The sequence below is a fragment of the Nerophis ophidion genome, linkage group LG16 (assembly GCF_033978795.1).
Source record: "Nerophis ophidion isolate RoL-2023_Sa linkage group LG16, RoL_Noph_v1.0, whole genome shotgun sequence".
NCBI classification, from domain to species: Eukaryota; Metazoa; Chordata; class Actinopteri; order Syngnathiformes; family Syngnathidae; genus Nerophis; species Nerophis ophidion.
Window position 1 is genome coordinate 24,776,635 of NC_084626.1, and position 25,096 is coordinate 24,801,730.

Consider the following 25,096-nt stretch of genomic DNA (forward strand, 5'->3'; position numbering starts at 1 on the left):
ACGTTCAATTTCTGCTTTGCATTTTTTTCTTTTTTTGTCCAAATGACAGTGCCTGAAGTGGTTAATGGCAACACGCTGACTGCAACGGTGGTGGGTTTAAACGCCTGGGTAGAGTACGAGTTCAGAGTCGTGGCACGCAATGCTGTGGGCCTCGGTAAGCCCAGTCCCGCCTCGGCTAAAACCAGGACAGAAGATACTAGTGAGTACAGCCAAACAACTCCACATACCCTCAAATATCTTTGATACATCTGTGATTAAGGGCTGTATAAATAAATTGTATTCCATTGATTTTGACTGATAAAAGACTGACCTACTTGAGCTTGAGTAAGGCAAATAACACATCTAGTACTGTATGTATAACGTTAGTGTTACGTTTACAGGAGGGGAAGACGGCACAGACAATAGGGGGCAATGTATTTTGGCATGCGAGATATATATATATATATATATATATATATATATATATGTAAAACATAACAATTGATATATAACAAATAATAATAACATAAATAAGCAAGGGAAATGGAGTGTGACAAATCCAAAGTGTGTGTGTGAAACTATGTGTGGTGTTTAGCTGTTGCGTTTTACCGGTAGTGCTGAGCGAGAGGCGGAATATCAAGAGGAACAAGGCAGCGCTCAGGGGTCCATGGGCAGGTAGGAAGTCAGGGCTACAGCAGGGCATCGAAGGTCCGTGTCCAAGCGGGAGGTCGAGATCCAAGAGGCAGTCAGGGAAGCAGAGGGAACGCGGAGAGACGAGACGCACATCTCGTAACGCGGGAAAGGAGGGAGCAGGCTGGATCAACAATAAAACATGAGAAAAATCAACATGGCGGGGGAATAGCAGAAAGAGAGAGTATGCATAGCGCTGGACTGGTTAGGACAGGTAGCTACGTTCTGGCCCGGGATAGCAGGTTGTGCAGGCTTATGAAGGCAGGTCTGATCATCAGCTTCAGGTGTGCTGATTGCTGATTAATGGCAGCCGCCGGCTGCAACAGGAGATGAGCGCCTGTGGAATGCGCAGCGGCATGCGCTTGAGCCGTGACAGTTAGGTAGGTTAGACGTTTTTGGACAATAATACGAGCTTTAGGATATTGCCTGTGCCTTAGAAATAAGATAAAAACGATTTGTTTGAAGTGTTGACTATCAGAAATAGTCTACCGGTCAACAAAATGAAGCACAAACCAAGTATATTTTGGGCCTGATTTACTCAAATCCAAATATTGCGCGCTAAACAGCACGTGCAAACAATAAAATTGTGTACACTATAGCAGTGGTCCCCAACCTTTTTGTATCCGCGGACCGGTCAAAACTTAATAATTTGGAAGGGGGGGTCCTTTTTTTTTCCTTTTTTTTTTTTTCTTCTTTGTCATGAAAGAGGGATGTTTTTGTCATGAAAAAGGGAGTTTTTTATGTTGATTTAATATATATATATTTTTTTATAAAAAAATTATTCTGCGGCCCGGTACCAATCGGGCCACGGCCCGGTGGTTGGGGACCACTGCACTATAGTGTACACAATATTTTGTTACCGGTACCAAAACAATTTTGATACTTTTCGGTACTTTTCAAAATAAGGGGACCACAAAAAATTGCATTATTGGCTTTATTTTAACAAAGAAATTCAGGGTACATTAAACATATGTTTCTTTCTGCAATTTTGTCCTTAAATAAAATAGTGAACATACAAGAAAACTTGTCTTGGGGTTGGGGGACCACTGCACTATAGTGTTGGGGACCACTGCACTATAGTGTACACAATATTTTGTTACCGGTACCAAAACAATTTTGATACTTTTCGGTACTTTTCAAAATAAGGGGACCACAAAAAATTGCATTATTGGCTTTATTTTAACAACGAAATTCAGGGTACATTAAACATATGTTTCTTTTTGCAATTGTGTCCTTAAATAAAATAGTGAACATACAATAAAACTTGTCTTGTATTAGTAAGTAAGCAAACAAAGACTCCTAATTTAGCTGCTGATGTATGCAGTAATATGTTGTGTCATTTTCCATTTTTATTATTTTGGCAAAATGATTAACGATAAGTGGTAGAAAATACATTTTTAATCTACTTGTTCATTTACTGTTAATATCCTCTTATTTTCTCTTTTAACATCTTCTATCTGCATTTCTTTTAAAATGCAATAATCACTTATTCTTCTGTTGTTTGATACCTTACATTAGTTTTGGATGATATCAAAAATTTAGGTATCAATCCGATACTAAATAGTTACAGGATCATACATTGGTCATATTCAGAGTCCTCATGTGTTCAGGGACATATTTCCTGAGTTTATAAACATAATATGAATTAAAAAAAACAAAAACAAAGATGCCAAAAAATATTGACCTTGTCATAGTAGCATCGACGAGAAACACTCCTGTACTTGGTATCATTACAGTGGATGTTAGGTGTAGATCCACCAATGGCGTTTACATTTCGACGGGTACTTTTCCGAATACAGTACAACCCTAGTACATTATGAGTGGGCGTGAATGTGTGTGGAATTAAAGAGTGCTGCAGACCGTCTTATTTAAATGACAATTTTGTGTGCATACGGGGCTTTTACCACAGATTTGATTATTTTCTGCACGTTCATGTTATCATGCTGCTACCTGTGTGCGATGTCTTGAACCAGCAGCACACGTCTATAATCTGTAACACCTTTTCTAGATCACAGAAACATGTGCAGACTGACACTTAATTCCGTGCGCCAGGCCGTGCATCGCATCATCAGCGTCTCCGTGCGTCAGGAATGACTCAAACGCGAGACAATGCATAATGAAAGACGTCTTTTCATGTAGGAGATATATTATATTTCCGAAAATCAAATTAAAGAACTACTATTTACAGTAAAACGCCAACAGATACTAAAACACATCAATTGAACACATTTAATCAGCCCCTTAAGTCATCCAGCAGCTATATCATAAAAGGGAATTGCTGAATAGACGCTATGTATAATATTTTTGATATCTGACCGTCCAAAACGTTGACACACACGAAGAACGAAAGGCGAAGACCCTAACCCTGTAACCTAACTACAAACCTAATCAATGTTAATATCAAATATTTACGCATTAAACAATTAGAACAATCAGATGTAGGAACACATTCTTACAATGGAGTTCAGGGTGCGCATTGCGCCATCATTTCTGACTGTTTCAAAGAGGATGGTCATTGTGACTTAAGTCTCTGCATTTTTACTGTTTTGTTATTTTATCCGGGCTTCACGGTGGCAGAGGGGTTAGTGTGTCTGCCTCACAATACGAAGGTCCTGCAGTCCTGGGTTCAAATCCAGGCTCGGGATCTTTCTGTGTGGAGTTTGCATGTCCTCCCCGTGAATGCGTGGGTTCCCTCCGGGTACTCCGGCTTGCTCCCACTTCCAAAGACATGCACCTGGGGATAGGTTGATTGGCAACACTAAATTGGCCCTAGTGTGTGAATGTGTGTGTGAATGTTGTCTGTCTATCTGTGTTGGCCCTGCGATGAGGTGGCGACTTGTCCAGGGTGTACCCTGCCTTCCGCCCGATTGTAGCTGAGATAGGCGCCAGCGCCCCCCGCGACCCCAAAAGGGAATAAGCGGTAGAAAATGGATGGATGTTATTTTATCCATTGAGTGGATAATTTACAATGAAAGAAGGTCAATCCTGCAGTAGACTGCCGCCATCTGCTGCCTGCCAAGACAGAAGCGGCTGATTGCTTAGTGGAAGCCAATCCAGCTGACGTGTCATCTTAAAACGGTATCATGTGTAACGTGGGATACATTTGAATTGCCATTGCGACATCCAGTGGACATATTTAGAACAGCAATTTCTTTAATTAAAAATGCAGGTAATTTTTATACTTGGCAAACTCGTCATGTGGGCCGGAATTAGACCTATTTGCGGGCCTGATACGGCACTCGGGCCGTACGTTTGACGCCCCTCAAGTAGGGGGTGATTGTACTATGGTTATAAACAGACAGCTGTTGCACGATTGCGCCAAGTAAAATTCCTAGTTTTGTGGACCTGTTCTCAAACAATGGCAGTAAAACTCTTCTGATTCTGATTCTGTCTGGAACAAGGGAATCAAAGACAGGAGTCCATCCATCCATCTTCTTCCGCTTATCCGAGGCCGGGTCGCAGGGGCAACAGCCTAAGCAGGGAAACCCAGACTTCCCTCTCCCCAGCCACTTCGTCCAGCTCTTCCCGGGGGATCCCGAGGCGTTCCTAGGCCAGCCGGGAGACATAGTCTTCCCAACGTGTCCTGGGTCTTCCCCGTGGCCTCCTACCGGTTGGACGTGCCCTAAACACCTCCCTAGGGAGGCGTTCGGGTGGCATCCTGACCAGATGCCCGAACCACCTCATCTGGCTCCTCTCGATGTGGAGGAGCAGCGGCTTTACTTTGAGTTCCTCCCGGATGGCAGAGCTTCTCACCCTATCTCTAAGGGAGAGACCCGCCACCTGACAGAGGAAACTCATTTGGGCCGCTTGTACCCGTGACCTTATCCTTTCGGTCATGACCCAAAGCTCATGACCATAGGTGAGGATGGGAACGTAGATCGACCGGTAAATTGAGAGCTTTGCCTTCCGGCTCAGCTCCTTCTTCACCACAACGGATCGGTACAACGTCCGCATTACTGAAGACGCCGCACCGATCCGCCTGTCGATCTCACGATCCACTCTTCCCCCACTCGTGAACAAGACTCCTAGGTACTTGAACTCCTCCACTTGGGGCAGGGTCTCCTCCCCAACCTGGAGATGGCACTCCACCCTTTTCCGTGCGAGAACCATGGACTCGGACTTGTTGGAGGTGCCGATTCTCATTCCGGTCGCTTCACACTCGGCTCCAAACCGATCCAGTGAGAGCTGAAGATCCCGGTCAGATGAAGCCATCAGGACCACATCATCTGCAAAAAGCAGAGACCTAATCCTGCGGTCACCAAACCGGAACCCCTCAACGCCTTGACTGCGCCTAGAAATTCTGTCCATAAAAGTTATGAACAGAATGGGTGACAAAGGACAGCCTTGGCGGAGTCCAACCCTCACTGGAAACGTGTCCGACTTACTGCCAGCAATGCGGACCAAGCTCTGACACTGATCATACAGGGAGCGGACCGCCACAATAAGACAGTCCGGTACCCCATACTCTCTGAGCACTCCCCACAGGACTTCCCGAGGGACACGGTCCAATGCCTTCTCCAAGTCCACAAAGCACATGTAGACTGGTTGGGCAAACTCCCATGCACCCTCAAGAACCCTGCCGAGAGTATAGAGCTGGTCCACAGTTCCACGACCAGGACGAAAACCACACTGTTCCTCCTGAATCCGAGGTTCGACTATCCGGCGTCAAATACAGAAGTGATTCGGCAAATCTGTGTTGATGAATAGTGGATTTTTTTTATAATGCATTAATTTCGCTAAAAACTGATTATCTGGATCAAGCTTGATCAGGCTGTACCTTCTTGGCAGTCTTATCTTGAAGCTCCATGTACAGTTGAAGTGTTTTAGGAACTGTCTAATTGCTCCTCTGTGGGCTTTTTACTCACAGTTCCTGATACGGCTCCGACTGATATCGGAGGAGGAGGCGGCACAAAGTCTGAATTGGTGATAACATGGGAGGTAAGTCGTCCCTCACATTTTTTTTTTTTTTTTTTACAATTCCCGCCATTGTTCGAATAATGGCTTTGCTTAATCACGCAGAATGAGCCGTGCAATTTAATGATCCAGCTAAGTGAGACACGCCTCCCCCCTGCTTTAGAGTGCCGTGTTTCCGTCTCAAATGCAGAAAGCTACAACCACATAGCTACTGTACAAAGCGGAAATACGAAGGGTGGTCGCTAAGTGTTCCCAGTAATATTACCAAGTACCAGCACAGACATTAGCCGGTCTGTTTCTCTGTCTGTCTGCCTTTTAATATCACTACAGTTTTGTGTTTCGCTCCCAGCCTGTTTCTGAAGAAGTGCAAAACGGCGAGGGCTTCGGATACATCATCGCCCTGCGGCCCGTGGGGACGGTCACGTGGACGCGGGCCGTCATCTCCACACCTGGCGTTGCACGTTACGTCTTCCACAATGACACCATCCCGCCCTTTTCACCTTTCCATGTGAAAGTCGGCGCGTTCAACAATCGAGGGGAGGGGCCCTTCAGCTCTATCGCCACCGTGTTCTCGGCGGAGGACGGTACAGTATGCACGCCCATCAGCAGAGATTTTTTTTTTCTGAATGACAGTGGTTCTCAAACTTTATTGAATGAATGGTTTATTTGCAAACAAAACAAAAGAATGACATAAAATACAAAAGAAATATATATATATATACATTATTTTTACACCTACATTGAAAACATTACATGTGACTAATCTTTTGTAGATGTCACGATTGGCGCAAAAAGGGAGTGGGAAGAAGTAAACTTATTAGTTCCCACCCCTATACATATACAATATATATTTACAATATATAATACAATAATATATATAATATAAATCAATTCAGTGGTTGCTGCATAGATGCTATATATTATCTATATATAATATATTTAAATTCACACACACTTACATATATACGTATGTACACACACATATATACACACACATACATACAATATATATATATATATATATATATATATATATATAAATATATAATCACATACATACACACATGCATATACCCAAAATACACACACACACACACACACCTATATAAATACTATATATATAATAGTATATATAATATACACTTTTTTCCAAACATTATTAACAGTTTATGGTGCCTATGGATAGATTAGATTAGATAGTACTTTATTTATTCCGTCAGGAGAGTTCCTTCAGGAAAATTACCATTTTCAGCACAATCCCATTCAAGATCAGACAAACATTACAGGGAGACAGAACAGGATCGCTGACGGGTCTGCCGGCTTCCAGCGCCCCTTACAAAAAAGATGACATACAGGTAAACACGGGGGGGGGGGGGGATGGGAGAAAAAAATAGAAGATTAAAATAAAATAAAAAAATCGGTCTAAGCCTGGCCCCCTGGAGTGGGGGTGCAGACTGAGGCCAAGGGAAAAAACAACTCATAGCCATAGTACAAGAGGGATACATCAAACATCAACGAACACAAAGGACATTAAAGACATTAAAGCAGCAGATCCAACCAGACACTTCTACATACAGCTATGAATAAAAAGTATAAGAAACATATCCACTGTGGTGGCCTCTGCGGTGTTCCACGCCATCGTCTGCTGGGGAGCAGGGAGCATGGCCAGAGACAGGAGCAGACCCAACAAAGCAACCAAGACAGCCGACTCCACTCTCGGCCAATGTTCAGTCCGCATGGATGAGCGAGGATGGGAACAAGCTTTCATTTTGACTGTGATATTAGTGGTTACTAAGTACCACCTCAAAAAAACACTGGACTCTACAAGTACCATCGCAATGAACTACATTATCGGTGTCAATCAGTTTACTTCAGCTAAATCATTGTCTTTGGCCCAGAGAAGCAAAGCTTAGTCGCCTTAAGACCCTCTCCTTGAAACTTAAAATGTTCAAAATCTTGGGGTAGTAATGGACTCAGACTTGAACTTTAACAGGTACATTAAGTCAATAACATCAGCAGTTTTTACCATCTAAAACAGGGGTAGGGAACCTATGGCTCTACAGCAGGGGTCGGGAACCTTTTTGGCTGAAAGAACCATGAAAGCCAAATATTTCAAAATCTATTTCCGTGAGAGCCATATCATATTTTTTTACCACTGAATACAACTAAATGCGTGCATTTTTAAGTAAGACCGACATTTCTAGAGTATAATAAGTCTCTTATTCATTTTAATAACATTGTTATTCTGAAGCTAACCAATAATAAATAAAATGTCATGTCTGTTGATCATGTTTTTGTTTGGCCAAGTGCTGTTTGTCCTTTGGACTCTTTAAGTTCCTGTTTTTTTTTCCACTCCCTTGTCTGGTTTTCTTGGTTACTCATCTTGTCCACCTGTCTCTGGTGGACAAAATGCCCGCTCACCTGCTTCCTGAGCACTAATCAGAGGCAGTATTTAAGCTCGTCTTTGCCAGTCAGTCGCCCTGTGCTGACTTGTTTCATGCCTTGCCATAGTTTCGTGCTTTATGCCATGCCAAGTAAGTTTTGTTTGATTTATGTTCTTAGTCTGTTTATGCGTTAGCTTTGTTCCTTAGCCCAAGTTGTGCCTCCGCTGTGAGCGATTTTTGTTTGTATATTTTTTTAGTTAAAATTAAATCATGTTTTTACCTAAATGCCATGTCCCGAGTAGTCCGTCTGCCTTCCTGGGAGAACGACCCCGCAGGGAGCTGCAACCCCCCCCATCGTGACATAAAATACTTCTTACCATTAATGCGACTTCTTGAACAGGTGCGGTAGAAAACGGATGGATGGATATAAATGCATGAGAATGTTTTATATTTTGCACATTATTTTTAGCTTTGTGATTACCAGCGAAATTATTCATAATTATCGCGTTAAGCAATGTCAGCTAAGATTTGTCTGAGAGCCAGGTGCAGTCATCAAAAGAGCCACATCTGGCTCTAGAGCCATAGGTTCCCTACCTCTGCTCTAGAGCATGGGTGTCAAACTCTGGCCCGCTGTGTATTTTCATTTGGCCCTTGAGGCAATATCAAATTAACATTAGAGCTGGCCCGCCGGTATTATACAGCGGCGGTGTCGCTGTAACACCGCATTCACCGCTAATACTCATACTTGCTAACCCCCCTCCCCCGATTTTCCAAGGAGACTCCCAAATTTCAGTGCCCCTCACGAAAATCACCGGGGGCAACCATTCTCCCAAATTTCTCCCAATTCCCACCTGGACAACAATATTGGGGGCGTGCCTTTAGGCACTGCCTCGAGTGTCCTCTAAAACCGTTCGTCACGTCCGCTTTTCCTACGTAGAAACAGCCTGCCGGTCTAGTCACATGACATATGTGGCTTTTACACACACACACACACACGCTAATGCGATGCAAGCTTGGTCAACAGCCATACAGGTCACACTGAGGGTGGCCATATAAACAACTTTAAGACTGTTACAAATATGCGCCGCACTGTGAACCAACACTAAACGAGAATGACAAGCAAATTTCGGGAGGACATCCGCACTGTAACACAACATAAACACAAGAGAACAAATACGCAGATCCCCTTGCAGCACTACCTCTTCCTGGACGCTACAATATAACAATTTATTATTAGCCTGTGGGAAATGTTTATTTTGACATTTACCTGAGAAGGCTGCAAATAGAAAAGAGCCATTCAATTTCTATTTAAATCTGATTTGATATGCTATTGCTATTTTTAAATTATTAGTATTATTTGAAACCCGATTTTGCATGTCACTATAAAGTTATGTAAGTCTCGCTTGTTCAATATTCAATGCAAAACTTGTTTGGGTCCCTATTAAAAGGTTCATTTGTTCAACCTTGGCCCGCGGCTTTGTTCAGTTTAAAATGTTGTCCCACTCTGTATTTGAGTTTGACACCCCTGGTCTAGAGCCAGATGTGGCTCTTTTGATGACTGCATCTGGCTCTCGGATAAATCTGAGCTGACGTTGCGTAACACGATAAGTAATGAATAATTCCGCATGTAATCACAGTGTTAAAAAAAAATATCAAAATCTAAAAAATTCCCATGCATTTTTAATCCATCCATCCGTTTTCTACCGCACCAGTTCAAGAAGTTGCGTTAATGGTTAGAAGTTATTTGTTTATTATTGGTTAGTGTAGGGCTTGCCGTCCTGGGGGTTTTTCAGACCACCAAGCACCGACATAAGAGCCTGTTTCGGGGTTAAAATATTGTTTTATTTATCATTAAGTCTCTCAGTTTCTTTCCAGCAATTGTCTTTTCCTCTTTCGTTCTCGCTCGCGCTCTGGCTCCAGCCCCAACCCCGTCTGTCCTCCTGGCTGCTGCTTATAAACAGAGCGACAGGTGATTAGATAACAAGGTCCAGCTGGGCCATCTACGCACCTGTCGCTGATTTCGAAGCCGATCCTGGCAACACCCCGCTTCGCTGCAGGCTCTCAGGCCACGCCCCCTCCACAGTTAGTTTCAGAATAACAGTGTTATTACAAAGAATAAGAGACCTATTATACTCTAGAAATGTTGGTCTTACTTAAAATGCACGCATTTAGTTGTGTTCAGTGTTGAAAAAAGTATTATATGGCTCTTACGGAAATACATTTTAATATATTTGGATTCTTGGCTCTCTCATTCAAAAAGGTTCCCGACCCCTGAACTAAAACATTGCCAAAATCAGAGGAATGATGTCTTAGAAATACTCACCCATGGCTTTGTCTCCGGTTTGACTACTGTAACGACCTTCTCACAACAAGCTCCAGTATATTCAAAATACTGCGGCTCAAGTCCTGACGAGAACCAGGAAACATGACCATAGCAGTCTAGTTCTTAGCTCACTGCACTGGCTCCCCGTTGCTCGTAGAATAAGACTTTAAAACAGCTCTCCTGGTCTCCAAGTCAGTTCGTGTCCTTGTACCTCTCTGACATGTTAGAGACGTATAAGCCATCTCGACCTCTGAGAACCTCAGGGAGTGGTCTCCTGCTGGTCCCCACAATCAGAACCAAACATGGTGAAACGGCGTTTCAGTTGTATGCTCCTAAAATCTGGAATAGTCTTGCAGGAGATGTGAGACTGGCTTCAATGTTAGGGATGTTCAAATCCAGGCTGAAGAGACTTTTATTTAATTGTGAAAAAAATACAAATATATATATATATATATATATATATATATATATATATATATATATATATATATATATATATATATATATATATATGTATATATAGGTTTATTTGACATAGGGACAATGATGACTATGAGAACCTTGGAGAGAACGAAAGCAATGGATATCGAGCGAGTCTAACATGATACTGTGAAAGTTCAATCCATAATGGATCCAACACAGCCGCAAGAGTCCAGTCCAAAGCGGATCCAACACAGCAGCGAGAGTCCCGTTCACAGCGGAGCCAGCAGGATGTGGATCAGCAGCGCAGGGATGTCCCAAGCCGATACACAGGCAAGCGGTCCATCCTGGGTCCCGACTCTGGACGAGCGGTCTATCCTGGGTCCCGGCTCTGGACAGCCCATAGGTCATCCATGGCCACCGGATCGGACCGGACCCCCTCCACAAGGGAGAGTGGGACATAGGAGAAAAAGAAAAGAAACGGCAGATCAACTGGTATAAAAAGGGAGTCTATTTAAAGGATGGTAGAAGGTGGGGATTGAACTAGTAACTAGTAACATCCAACACAGCAGCGAGAGTCCCGTTCACAGTGGAGCCAGCAGGAGGTGGATCAGCAGCGCAGGGATGTCCCAAGCCGATACACAGGCAAGCGGTCCATTCTGGGTCCCGAATCTGGACGAGCGGTCCATTCTGGGTCCCGACTCTGGACGAGCGGTCTATCCTGGGTCCCGACTCTGGACAGCCAGTAGGTCATCCATGGCCACCGGATCGGACTGGACCCCCTCCACAAGGGAGAGTGGGACATAGGAGAAAAAGAAAAGAAACGGCAGATCAACTGGTATAAAAAGGGAGTCTATTTAAAGGATGGTAGAAGGTGGGGATTGAACTAGTAACCCTCACATTGCTGGCACGGCCACTCTCCCAACTTCGCCACACCGTCCCCGTTATGTACGAATTGTGCTCTATAAGTAAACTTGCCTTGCCCTTGCTTGCCATTAAAATACATTACAATAGCTTAAGTAGGCCGACGTATTTTTCCAAGATGGCGCTCCTATAGTGGCTGCTGTTGGCAGGAGTTCTGTGCTCTTGTGTCATCCTTTTCTGTTTCCCTCTTGTTTTCATGTGTTATTATATTTTTTTGCCTTTTGGTCCGGGACCCTTTGGGACTGTGTGACAAGGGGGTGGCACTTTCGTGACCTCTGTGGTGTTTTTTTGTGGACTTCTGGATCAGCCTCCTAGGAGCCTTTTGGCCATGGAGACCAGCTGCTGGGTGTCTGCCACACCGGAGTCGATTTGGAGGGACTGGACGAGATGCAGATGAGGGGACACGGCTGCGGAGCTGGCACTGAGAGGCTTCGTGGTGTCTTGGCTGGGTGAGCAGGTGTCGGACACCTCAGTCACCTTGGACGTATCCTCGCTCATCCATGCGGACTGGACACTGACCGAGAGTGGAGTCGGTTGTCTTGGTTGCTTTGTTGGGTCTGCTCCTGTCTCTGGCCTTGCTCCCTCCACCCCAGCGGACGATTGCGTGGAACACCCCAGAGGCCACCACAGTGGATATGTTTCTTTTACTTTTTATTCATAGCTGTATGTAGAAGTGTCTGGTTGCATCTGCTGCTTTAATGTCTTTAATGTCCTCCGTGATCTTTGATGTTTCCCTCTTACACACATGTGTACTATGGCTATGAGTTGAGTTGTTTTTTTCCCTTGGCCTCAGTCTGCACCCCCTCTCCAGGGGCTCAGGCTTAGACCGATTTTTTTATTTTATTTTAATCTTCTATTTTTTTCTCCCATCCCCCCCTTTGTTTACCTGTATCTCATCTTTTTTGTAAGGGGCGCTGGAAGTCGGCAAACCCGTCAGCGATCCTGTTCTGTCTCCCTGTAATGTTTGTCTGATCTTGAATGGGATTGTGCTGAAAATTTTAATTTTCCTGAAGGAACTCTCCTGACGGGATAAATGAAGTACTATCTAATCTAATCTAAAGTAGTCATTTAAAACAAGGCAGAGGTTTTACTTAATATTCAATATTTTTGGACATTATAACAATACACAGTTTGAACAGTAACACTGCTTGAATATAGGAAAATAAAACACTGTACTTTAATCAAGTGAGTCTTTGGCGTACCACTAATGATATTCGCCTACGGCTTGACCTTGAATACCGACGTTCTGTGGATGCTTACACCGACGCTGTTTTCTAACACTCCCAAGCTGGGAATGCCCAGCTCATATTAGTTACCATGCTGGTAGATTACGGGAAATCCTAGCAGACGCCACGCCACAGTGTGCTGTCAGGGAGGTATACTGTTAATTGAATTTGCTGGGCAACACTATTCCCCAATGTCAGTCACAGATCCCATTAAAAGAGCAGGGGAAATAGCTTTCCTGTGAAAGTACAGGTCGGTTCTGTGCTCTCTACTTATTGCTATTAGTCTGCGGGATGCTGAGCCCCACGGATTCTTACTATGTGCTCTATTTCTGCAGTCCCCAGTGTGGCTCCTAAGACGGTTAGAGCTCGGAGTGTGTCTGCAACACAAATTGAAGTGATCTGGGAAAGTCTTCCAGCCATCCCCGAAAGAGTGCTTGGATATGAGGTATGTCGGAACTCGTTGCAATGTCATTCTTTTTTTTTTTTTTTACATTTTCTTTCTTTTTAAGATAATGTGAATGTTAAGGTGTTCACTTTGGGGTTGTTCACCATCTAAACCACACATTGTTTATGTTCATCATAACGAGTGATAGGTATTATTTTAGTTATAAGTGATATCTGTACCTGTACTTAAAGGGGAACATTATCACAATTTCCATCCATCCATCCATCCATCCATCCATCCATCGTCTTCCGCCTATCCGAGGTCGGGTCGCGGGGGCAACAGCCTAAGCAGGGAAACCCAGACTTCCCTCTCCCTAGCAACTTCGTCTAGCTCTTCCCGGGGGATCCCGAGGCGTTCCCAGGCCAGCCGGGAGACATAGTCTTCCCAACGTGTCCTGGGTCTTCCCCGTGGCCTCCTACCGGTTGGACGTGCCCTAAACACCTCCCTAGGGAGGCATTCGGGTGGCATCCTGACCAGATGCCCGAACCACCTCATCTGGCTCCTCTCGATGTGGAGGAGCAGCGGCTTTACTTTGAGTTCCTCCCGGATGGCAGAGCTTCTCACCCTATCTCTAAGGGAGAGACCCAAAGTCATTTCGGCCGCTTGTACCCGTGATCTTATCCTTTCGCTCATGACCCAAAGCTCATGACCATAGGTGAGGATGGGAACGTAGATCGACCGGTAAATTGAGAGCTTTGCCTTCCGGCTCAGCTCCTTCTTCACCACAACGGATCGGTACAACGTCTGCATTACTGAAGACGCCGCACCGATCCGCCTGTCGATCTCACGATCCACTCTTCCCTCACTCGTGAACAAGACTCCTAGGTACTTGAACTCCTCCACTTGGGGCAGGGTCTCCTCCCCAACCCGGAGATGGCACTCCACCCTTTTCCGGGCGACAACCATGGACTCGGACTTAGAGGTGCTGATTCTCATTCCGGTCGCTTCACACTCGGCTGCGAACCGATCCAGTGAGAGCTGAAGATCCCGGCCAGATGAAGCCATCAGGACCACATCATCTGCAAAAAGCAGAGACCTAATCCTGCGGTCACCAAACCGGAACCCCTCAACGCCTTGACTGCGCCTAGAAATTCTGTCCATAAAAGTTATGAACAGAATCGGTGACAAAGGACAGCCTTGGCAGAGTCCAACCTTCACTGGAAAAGTGTTCGACTTACTGCCGGCAATGCGGACCAAGCTCTGACACTGATCATACAGGGAACGGACCGCCACAATAAGACAGTCCGATACCCCATACTCTCTGAGCACTCCCCACAGGACTTCCCGAGGGACACGGTCGAATGCCTTCTCCAAGTCCACAAAGCACATGTAGACTGGTTGGGCAAACTCCCATGCACCCTCAAGAACCCTGCCGAGAGTATAGAGCTGGTCCACAGTTCCACGACCAGGACGAAAACCACACTGTTCCTCCTGAATCCGAGGTTCGACTATCCGACGTAGCCTCCTCTCCAGTACACCTGAATAAACCTTACCGGGAAGGCTGTTGGAGCACACCCTGCGGTCCCCCTTCTTAAAGAGAGGGACCACCACCCCGGTCTGCCAATCCAGAGGTACCGCCCCCGATGTCCACGCGATGCTGCAAAGTCTTGTCAACCAAGACAGCCCCACAGCATCCAGAGCCTTAAGGAACTCCGGGCGGATCTCGTCCAGCCCTGGGGCCTTGCCACCGAGGAGCTTTTTAACTACATCAGCGACCTCAGCCCCAGAAATAGGAGAGTCCACCACAGATTCCCCAGGCACTGCTTCCTCATAGGAAGACGTGTTGGTGGGATTGAGGAGGTCTTCGAAGTATTCCTTCCACCTATCCACAACATCCGCAGTCGAGGTCAGCAGAACACCATCCGCACCATACACGGTGTTGATAGTGCACTGCTTCCCCTTCCTGAGGCGGCGGACGGTGGTCCAGAATCGCTTCGAAGCCGTCCGGATATCACAATTTCAAAAGGGTTAAAAACAATAAAAATCAGTTCCCAGTGGCTTGTCGTATTTTTTTAAGTTTTTTTCAAAATTTTACCGGTCTCGGAATATCCCTAAATAAAGCTTTAAAGTGCCTTATTTTTGCTCTCTGCGAAGACACTGGCCATTTCCCTGTGACGTCACACAGTGCTGCCAATGTAAACAAACAATGGGAATACCACAGCAAGATTTGGCGACATTAGCTCGGATTCAAACTCGGATTTCAGCGACCTAAGCGATTCAACAGATTACGCATGTATTGAAACGGATGGTTGGAGTATGAAAGTATTGAAGAAGAAACTGAAGCTATTGAGCGAATAGCTATTGACGCTATTCATAGCCATAGCATGGCCGAATAGCTGCGTTAGCATCGCCGGTAAAATGTGCGGACCAAACGATCAGGACTTTTGCATCTTTTGACACTGGAGCAACTTAAATCCGTCGATTGGTAAGTGTTTTTTTCGCATTAAATGTGGGTGGAAGGAAACGTAGTATAGTTGCAAATGCATCTTCAGGTTATCCATACATCTCTGTGCCATGTCTGCTTTGGCACCGCCGGTAAATAGCATGTTAGCATCGATTAGCATAGCATGTTAGCATCGATTAGCTGGCAGTCAACATTAACAAAACTCACCTTTGTGATTTTGTTGACTATCGTTGCAAATGCATCTGCAGGTTATCCATACATCTCTGTGCCATGTCTGCCTTAGCATCGCCGGTAAAATGTGGAGACACTCCGGCACATTCAATGGGGGTCTGGCGGCAGATTTCTAGCCACTTTGGCATCTTGGGGCCAGTGGTGCAACTTGAATCCCTCCCTGTTAGTGTTGTTACACCCTCCGACAACACACCGACGAGGCATGATGTCTCCAAAGTTCCAAAAAATAGTCAAAAAAAAACGAAAATAACAGAGCTGAGACCCGGTGTTTGTAATGTGTTGAAAATGAAAATGGTGGGTGTGTTACCTCGGCGACGTCACATTCTGACGTCATCGCCTCCAGCGCGATAAACAGAAAGGCGTTTAATTCGCCAAAATTCACCCATTTAGAGTTCGGAAATCGGTTGAAAAAATAGATGGTCTTTTTTCTGCACCATCAAGGTATATATTGACGCTTACATAGGTCTGCTGATAATGTTCCCCTTTAAGAAACGATAAACACTAGTAGATAGGGCTGCGAATCTTTGGGTATCCCACGATTTTATTCAATATCGATTCTTGGGGTAACAATTCGATAAATTATCGATTTTTTCGATTCGATTCGATTCAAAAACGATATTTTTCCGATTCAAAACGTTTCTGTAGTCATTCAATACATAGGATTTCAGCAGGATCTACCCCGGTCTGCTGACATGCTAGCAGAGTAGTAGATTTAAACAAAAAAAAGCTTTTATAATTGTAAAGGACAATATTTCATCAACTGATTGCAATAATGTACATTTATTTTAACTATTAAACAAATCAAAAATATGACTTATTTTATCTTTGTGAAAACATTGGACACAGTGTGTTGTCAAGCTTATGAGATGCCATGCAAGTGTAAGCCACTGTGACACTATTGTTCTTTTTTTATTTTTATAAATGTCTAATGATAATGTCAATGAGGGATTTTTAATCACTGCTATGCTGAAATTATAACTAATATTGATACTGTTGTTACTAATATTCATTTTTGTTTCACTACTTTTGGTTTGTTCTGTGTCTCCTCAATTGCTCTGTTTATTGCAGTTCTGAGTGTTGCTGGGTCAGGTTTGGTTTTGGAATTGTATTGCATTGTTATGGTATTGCTGTGTAGTGGTTTGTTGGATTGATTTAAAAAATTTTTAAAAATTTAATAAAATTAAAAAAAAAAACAATTTTGTCAAAATGAGGATCAATTCTAAATCGCACAACGTATTAGATTCGATTCGTATTCGAATCGATTTTTTCCCACAGCCCTACTAGTAGTAATATAAATATTTTATATATGTAAATTCAATCATAACCACATCATGCATTCAATAATTAAAAATACAATCCACAACAAATTGTTATGTTTACTGCAGAAATACTCAACACTGACAATATGCAAAATGAACTTACTCGTGTTTTAATGTTTGATGCTCATAATTCCAAGTGTTCCTGAATTCAACCTTGCCCGGGGTAACAGTCATTGGTGCGTAATGAGGAAATGCTGCGTTGTTGTTGTGGCTACAGGCTAGCCTAGTGCTACATAGAATAGAATAGAATGATATTTGCATATAACAAGATTAAGGACTCCAACTTAAGGTGTGGTAGTGGGAACAAATAAGGGCGCAAGAGATAATAAAGGAAAAACTAACAATTAAAATAAACCGACTACTATCCAATAAAAATAATAAGCAATCCTGTACAATATACAAAACACTATAGAAATACAAAATACTGTAAAATATACAGAACAAGACAATAGTACCAAAGTAATAAATACTAATCAGTGTCGGACGTATTGCACTCGAAGGGTAGTATTGCACAGTAGGGTATTAGGGTAGGATATTATATAGGGGTGAATTATTATTATAAGTTAGAGTTCAACATGGTGACATATCTGGGAAAGAAGCTGTCTCTGAGCCTGTTTGTTCTGGCTCTGATGCACCTGTAGCGCCTGCCCGATGGTAGAAGGTCGAACAGGTGGAAGCCAGGGCGTGTGCTGTCCTTGGTGATGCATTTTGCTTTGTTGAGGCAACAGGAGTTATGTAAATCGTTCAGGGAGGGCAGGGGACAGGCGATGAATCGCCTGTTTGTCTGCTTCAGTGCAGCTGGCGTACCACACTGTTATGCAGTACGTCAGCAGGCTCTCGACAGCCGAGCTATAGAAGGTCACCATCAGCTGTCTCACCAGTCTGTTCTTCCTCAGCACCCTCAGGACTGCGTGGTTTGGTTGGTTAGAGCGGCCGTGCCAGCAAACTTGAGGGTTCCATGTTCAATCCCCGCTTCCGCCATCCTAGTCAATGCTGTTTTGTCCTTGGGCAAGACACTTTACCCACCTGCTCCCAATGCCAATGTAACTTAGATAATGGGCTTTAAAAAGTCAGTAGAGAAAAGTGCTATATAAATCTAATTCACTAACGGTGTCAGGAGGGCTGCTCTTTCGGTGTGTGCTCCTGTCGGGATGCTACGTTACTTACAAGACTTTACTAACACCGCTAGCACCACGTCGTTAGTCCGGCCGGTATCCACAGCAACACAGCACTTCCTCATTATGCATCAATGACGATTACAGCGAGTGAGGTTGCATTCATGAACCCCTGTAATTATGGGCATTGCTATTACAAAAGTCCCTCACTGTACATGTTCTGTATTGCTCCAATAATTATGACAATGTGTTGTGGATTTGTATTTTTTTTGAATGTATTACTCAGTTATCATTTATTTTAAGTAACTGAAGTCTTTAAAGGGGAACATTATCACAATTTCGGAATGGTTAAACCCAATAAAAATCAGTTCCCAGTGGCTTATTTTATTTTTCGAAGTTTTTTTCAAAATTTTACCCATCACGCAATATCCCGAAAAACGGCTTCAAAGTGTCTGGCTATATCCACCTGTCTGTTGTCCTGTGACGTCACTGCGTGTAGCCACCAGAAACAAACATGGCGGATAGCCAGAAAGGTATAGCATAGTAGCTCGGATTCAGACTCGGATTTCAGCGCCGTAAGCGATTCAACAGATTACGCATGTATTGAAACGGATGGTTGGAGTGTGGAGGCAGGTACCGAAAACGAAATTAAAGAAGAAACAGAAGCTTTTGAGCCATATCACGACGGACAGCGGCACGGGAGGAAGCACGGACAAATTTGGCGATCGCCTTCTAACCAACGATTGGTATGTGTTTGTTTGGCATTAAATGTGGGTGGAGGGAAAGGCTAGATGCAAATATAGCTACAAATGAGGCATAATGATGCAATATGTACTTCCAGCTAGCCTAAATAGCATGTTAACATCGATTAGCTTGCAGTCATGCCGTGACCAAATATGTCTGATTAGCACACTCCACATAAGTCAATAACATCAACAAAACTCACCTTTGTGATTTCGTTGACTTTATCGTTGGAAATGCATCTGCTTTGAGTGTCGCAGGATATCCACACATTCTTGCCATCTCTGTCGTAGCATAGCTGTCGTCGGTAAAGTGTGCAGAACAAACGAGGGACTTTCGCATCTTTTGACCAATGTTGCAACTTGAATCCGTCTCTGTTAGTGTTGTTACACCCTCCGACAACGAGGCTTGATGTCTCCAAGGTACGGAAAACAGTCGAAAAAACGGAAAATAACAGAGCTGATTTGACTTGGTGTGTGTAATGCGTTTGAGAAAATGGCGGGTCGCTTCATGACGTGACGTCACGGGTGAAAGGTCATCGCTCCGACAGGCGAACAATTGAAAGGCGTTGAAAAGGCTAAATTCACCCTTTTAGAGTTCGGAAATCGGTTAAAAAAACATATGGTCTTTTTTCTGCACCATCAAGGTATATATTGACGCTTACATAGGTCTGGTGATAATGTTCCCCTTTCAATTACTAGTCTGTTCCTTTTGAATGCCACAGAAGTCGTTAAAAATAGAAAGTTTTTTGTGTTTTTTCTTCACACAAAAATGTTGCTGGTTTTCATTTTTAAGTACGGGTTTTGGCACAATTTAAGCACCGCCAAAGTATTTCAAGTACTGATTTGGTACTAGTATTTGCGCTAGTAATTGTAAACAATACCCATTTCTCGTACATTTACCATTGTCCGTTTCGTTCCGATATAACTCGTGTTAAGATATGTCATAGTGTGAGGAAATAAAATCCCCCAGCCTTTCAAGGGACGCAACGAGGGATTCTTCTTCTGGTGTTTCTGTCATTATCTGTCACCTTTGGCCCTCGGCACAAATAGTCCCAGTTTCCATAGCACTGGTCATATTGTCCTTGCTGAGCTGACGCGGGCCTGAAATACATTCCAATCTTTTAATCCTCCACAGACCGCCAACTGTGTGGGTCTGTATACGTGAACCGCACATGTTGGCTATCCATCCTTTTTTTTAGAATGTCTTCAGATTACAAATGCAATGAAATGCATCACTTATTACTGCTCAAAAGATCAAATGACATCAAATTGCACCGGAGCAATGATTAAAAAAGCCTTAATAGATTTGTAAAAATAAATTGAGCTGAAGTGGATCCCTAGGGAGGACTCCAGATCTGTATCTCATCTTTTTTTTTTTTTTTTGGTAAGGGGTCTGGAAGCCGGCAGATCCGTCAGCGATCCTGTTCTGTCTCCCTTTAATGTTTGTCTGATCTTGAATGGGATTGTGCTGAAAATTTTAATTTTCCTGAAGGAACTCTCCTGACGGAATAAATAAAGTACTATCTAATCTGATCTAAGGTGTGAGTTTTGTTGACTCATCGTTATGTCACTTTAAAATGCAAAAAACATGAGTACTGTAGTCATGTTTGGTGGTCTGGATAATTTTTTTTGTTATGTTCTGTCAGTTTTAGACTCCAATAATTCCTATTTTTGTGCACCCGTGTTTGTTTTCGTTATTATGGCGACTTATTAGTTTCACCTGCCTCTTGTAAAAAACGCACCTGCTCTAATCATGAGACTTTTATTTAAGCCTATTTTGCCAGTTAGTCGTGCTGGCGACATCGCTCCTTTCATGATTAGTTCACGCTTCTCTGTTCATGCCGAAGTTCATCCTGCTCGTTTTCATGCCACAGTAAGTCTTGATTGTTCCAACAATTTCCTACAGCGTGTATATAAAACCTTGTTGTAAGTGTTTAGATGTTTTCAAGCACTTTATAGGCAGAATAGAGCGATTCATTGTAAGCTGAGATTTGAGCAAATGAGATGTACGATAATGGCTTTTTTGCCGATATTCGATATTCCGATATTGTCCAACTCTTAATTACCGATTCTGATATCAACCAATACCCATTTATACAGTCGTGGAATTAACATTGAATTATTTTGTTGTGATTCCCCGCCGGATGCATTAAACAATGTAACAAGGTTTTCCAAAATAAATCCACTCAAGTTATGGAAAAAAATGCCAACATGGCACTGCCATATTTATTATTGAAGTCACAAAGTGCATTATTTTTTTTAACATGCTATAAAACAGGAGTTTGAGAGAGCATGAGGAGGTTGGGGGGGTTGAGGTATGGGGTATGGGGTACAGGGTAACAGGGGGTGTATATTGTAGCGTCCTGGAAGAGTTAGTGCTGCAAAGGTTTCTGGGTATTTGTTCTGTTGTGTTTATGTTGTGTTACGGTGCGGATGTTCTGCCGAAATGTGTTTGTTTCTGGTTTGGTGTGGGTTCACAGTGTGGCGCATATTTTCAACCTTTTTTTAGCCAAGTCACATTTTTTTAATTAAAAAAAAAATACCAGCAGCAGAAAAGGTTAAAAAATGAAACTCCACCAGGTTGCCAAGCCTTATTTTGAGTTTATTGTTGTTTCCTGTGTGTCATGCTTTAGTTCCTGTATTGCGCTGTTATTTTGATGACATTTCCTGTTTTGTTGGTGTTCTCCTGTAGCAGCTTCACACCTTCCTTTTGAGTGCTATTGCCCGCACCTGTTTTGTTTTCGCAATCAAAACTATTTAAGTTGTGCGTAGACCATCCTTCTTTGTGGGGACATTGTTGATTGTCATGTCAAGTACGGATGTACTTTGTGGACGCCGTCTTTGCTCCACACGCCGTAAGTTTTTGCTGTCGTCCAGCATTCTGTTTTAGTTGACTTTGTAGCCACTTCAGTTTTACTTTTGTTTTACATAGCCATCCCTATGCTTCAGTGCCTTTTCCTCGCAGGGCTTGCCTTTTTGTTAATTTTTGGTTTAAGCGCTACATACCTTTTTACCTGCACGCTGTCTGCCGCTGTGCTCTGCATATTGGGATCACGACAAACCATCCTTGACGCGTTCCGACAACGTAATGAACTACCTGCTGCCACCTACTGATATGGAGTATTACAATATTACCCTGCCAAGCTCTAGACAGCACAGGCAATAGACAATGGCACATTAGTATGATTATAGATTTGCAAAAAATATTTTTTGGACCAATTGGGGGAAGTTGCATAGTTTCCCACAGCACACCAGACAAAATCTCACGCTGCGGCACAGTGATTGAAAATCACTGGTTTATACGACCACCCTCAGTGTGACCTCTACGGCTGTTGACCAAGTATGTGTCAGGCTTGCCCTTGAAAGTTTGTTTGTGTTTTAGTTTTTCCTCTATGTGTGTAGTATTTCCTGTCTTTAGTTTCTGTCAGCACTCTTATTTTGGTTCAGTTTCCTGTTTGTCTCCATGAGTGCTGTGTCCCCTCAGCCGCGGCTGATGGGCACCTGGCCACACCTGGTGTCAATCAGCCTGGTCCTATTTAGAACTGTTTTCTCCTCCAGTCGGTGACGAACCCCAAGATGCAGAGATGGAGGCAGGCATTGGATAGGAAAACATGTTTTATTTAAAATACTAGAACAAGAACAAAAGGGGTACAACAAAAAGGCGGGTAACAAAACTAAAAGAGCTAGCATGGGAGCTAGAACACCAAAGTAGTTTAACATGGAAGCTAGCGGGTAGCGAGCAGGAAAACAGAAGTTGTTACTTACAGAATGAAAACAAAACGGAAGCAGGGAACAAAAGACAGTAAGCTACAAACCGATACCGACATATAAAGTTCCTACTGGAAGTTACAGACAGTTCTGTCTGTGTTTTCTTCCTAGGGGGCGCTAGAGCGCAATTTTGAGTTTTGGGGTTTGTTTTTTTGATTAGATCGCAATTTTCGCCAGTCCTGATGTGTGTGTCAAATTTGGTTAGTTTCGAAGCATGTTAAGGGGGTCAAATTACAGCTCAAAGAGGCGGCGGTATAATAAAGAATAATAATGATAAAACCTTAAAAATTCGATAGGGTCGTCTGTCCCAAAGGGACATTCGGTCCCTAATAATAAAACCTTAGAGATTCAATAGGGTCGTCTGTCCCAAAGGGACATTCGGTCCTTAATAATAAAACCTTAGCGATTCAGTAGGGTCCTCTGTCCCAAAGGGACATTTGGTCCCTAATAATAAAACCTTAGAGATTCAATAGGGTCCTCTGTCCCAAAGGGACATTCGGTCCTTAGAGGGGGGGAGGGTTGCCCACATATGAGATCCTCTCCAAGGTTCTCATAGTCATCATTGTCACTTGCGTCCCACTAGGTTTGAGTTCTCCTTGCCCTTATGTGGGTTCTTCTGAGGACGTCGTAGTCGTAGTGGTTTGTACAGTCCTTTGAGACATTTTTGATTTAGGGCTATATAAATAAACATTGATTGATTGATTGATATAGCTTACAGCTACGCTGCAATGACACGAAACGAAACGACAGGAGCGACAGAACAACGATCCAGCCCCGACTGGAGGAGAAAACCGGTCTAAATAGGAATCGGGCTGATTGACACCAGGTGTGGCCAGGTGCCAATCAGCCGCAGCTGAGGGGATACAGCACTCAGGGAGACAAACAGGAAACTGAACCAAAATAAGAGTGCTGACAGGAACTAAAGACATGAAATACTACACACAAAGGAAAAACTAAAACACAAACAAACTGTCAGGGGCAAGCCTGACAGTATGCCTTGCATTCACATGTGTGTGTGAAAAGCCGTAGATATTATGTGATTGGACCGGCACGCAAAGGCAGTGCCTTTCAAGTTTATTGGCGCTCTGTACTTCTCCCTACGTCCGTTTACCACTAAGTACAGCGGCATTTTAAAAAAGTCATACATTTTACTTTTTGAAATCAATAATTTCCGATATCAATCAATCAATCAATCAATGTTTACTTATATAGCCCTAAATCACTAGTGTCTCAAAGGGCTGCACAAACCACTACGACATCCTCGGTGGGCCCACATAAGGGCAAGGAAAACTCACACCCAGTGGGACGTCGGTGACAATGATGACTATGAGAACCTTGGAGAGGAGGAAAACAATGGATGTCGAGCGGGTCTAACATGATACTGTGAAAGTTCAATCCATAATGGATCCAACACAGTCGCAAGAGTCCAGTCCAAAGCGGATCCAACACAGCAGCGAGAGTCCCGTTCACAGCGGAGCCAGCAGGAAACCATCCCAAGCGGAGGCGGATCAGCAGCGCAGAGATGTCCCCAGCCGATACACAGGAGAGCAGTACATGGCCACCGGATCGGACCGGACCCCCTCCACAAGGGAGAGTGGGACATAGGAGAAAAAGAAAAGAAACGGCAGATCAACTGGTCGAAAAAGGGAGTCTATTTAAAGGCTAGAGTATACAAATGAGTTTTAAGGTGAGACTTAAATGCTTCTACTGAGGTGGCATCTCAAACTTTTACCGGGAGAGCATTCCAGAGTACTGGAGCCCGAAATGAAAAAGCTCTACAGCCCGCAGACTTTTTTTGGGCTTTGGGAATCACTAATAAGCCGGAGTCCTTTGAACGCAGATTTCTTGCCGGGACATACGGTACAATACAATCGGCAAGATAGGATGGAGCTAGACCGTGTAGTATTTTATACGTAAGTAGTAAAACCTTAAAGTCACATCTTAAGTGCACAGGAAGCCAGTGCAGGTGAGCCAGTACAGGCGTAATGTGATCAAACTTTCTTGTTCTTGTCAAAAGTCTAGCAGCCGCATTTTGTACCAACTGTAATCTTTTAACGCTAGACATGGGGAGACCCGAAAATAATACGTTACAGTAATCGAGACGAGACATAACAAACGCATGGATAATGATCTCAGCGTCTTTAGTGGACAGAATGGAGCGAATTTTAGCGATATTACGGAGATGAAAGAAGGCTGTTTTAGTAACGCTTT

At 43.6% G+C, this 25,096-nt stretch overlaps 1 protein-coding gene across 1 annotated transcript in view; it reads left to right on the top strand.

Moving 5' to 3' along the window:
• The window catches only part of LOC133535178 (contactin-3-like), a 262,937-nt gene that overhangs the window by 208,227 nt on the left and 29,614 nt on the right, over positions 1 to 25,096 (top strand). The window contains exons 16-19 of the mRNA XM_061874750.1: positions 50 to 199; positions 5,537 to 5,607; positions 5,933 to 6,167; positions 13,196 to 13,305. Of these exons, the coding sequence (XP_061730734.1) occupies positions 50 to 199; positions 5,537 to 5,607; positions 5,933 to 6,167; positions 13,196 to 13,305 (566 nt within the window). The remainder of the gene's footprint in view (positions 1 to 49; positions 200 to 5,536; positions 5,608 to 5,932; positions 6,168 to 13,195; positions 13,306 to 25,096) is intronic.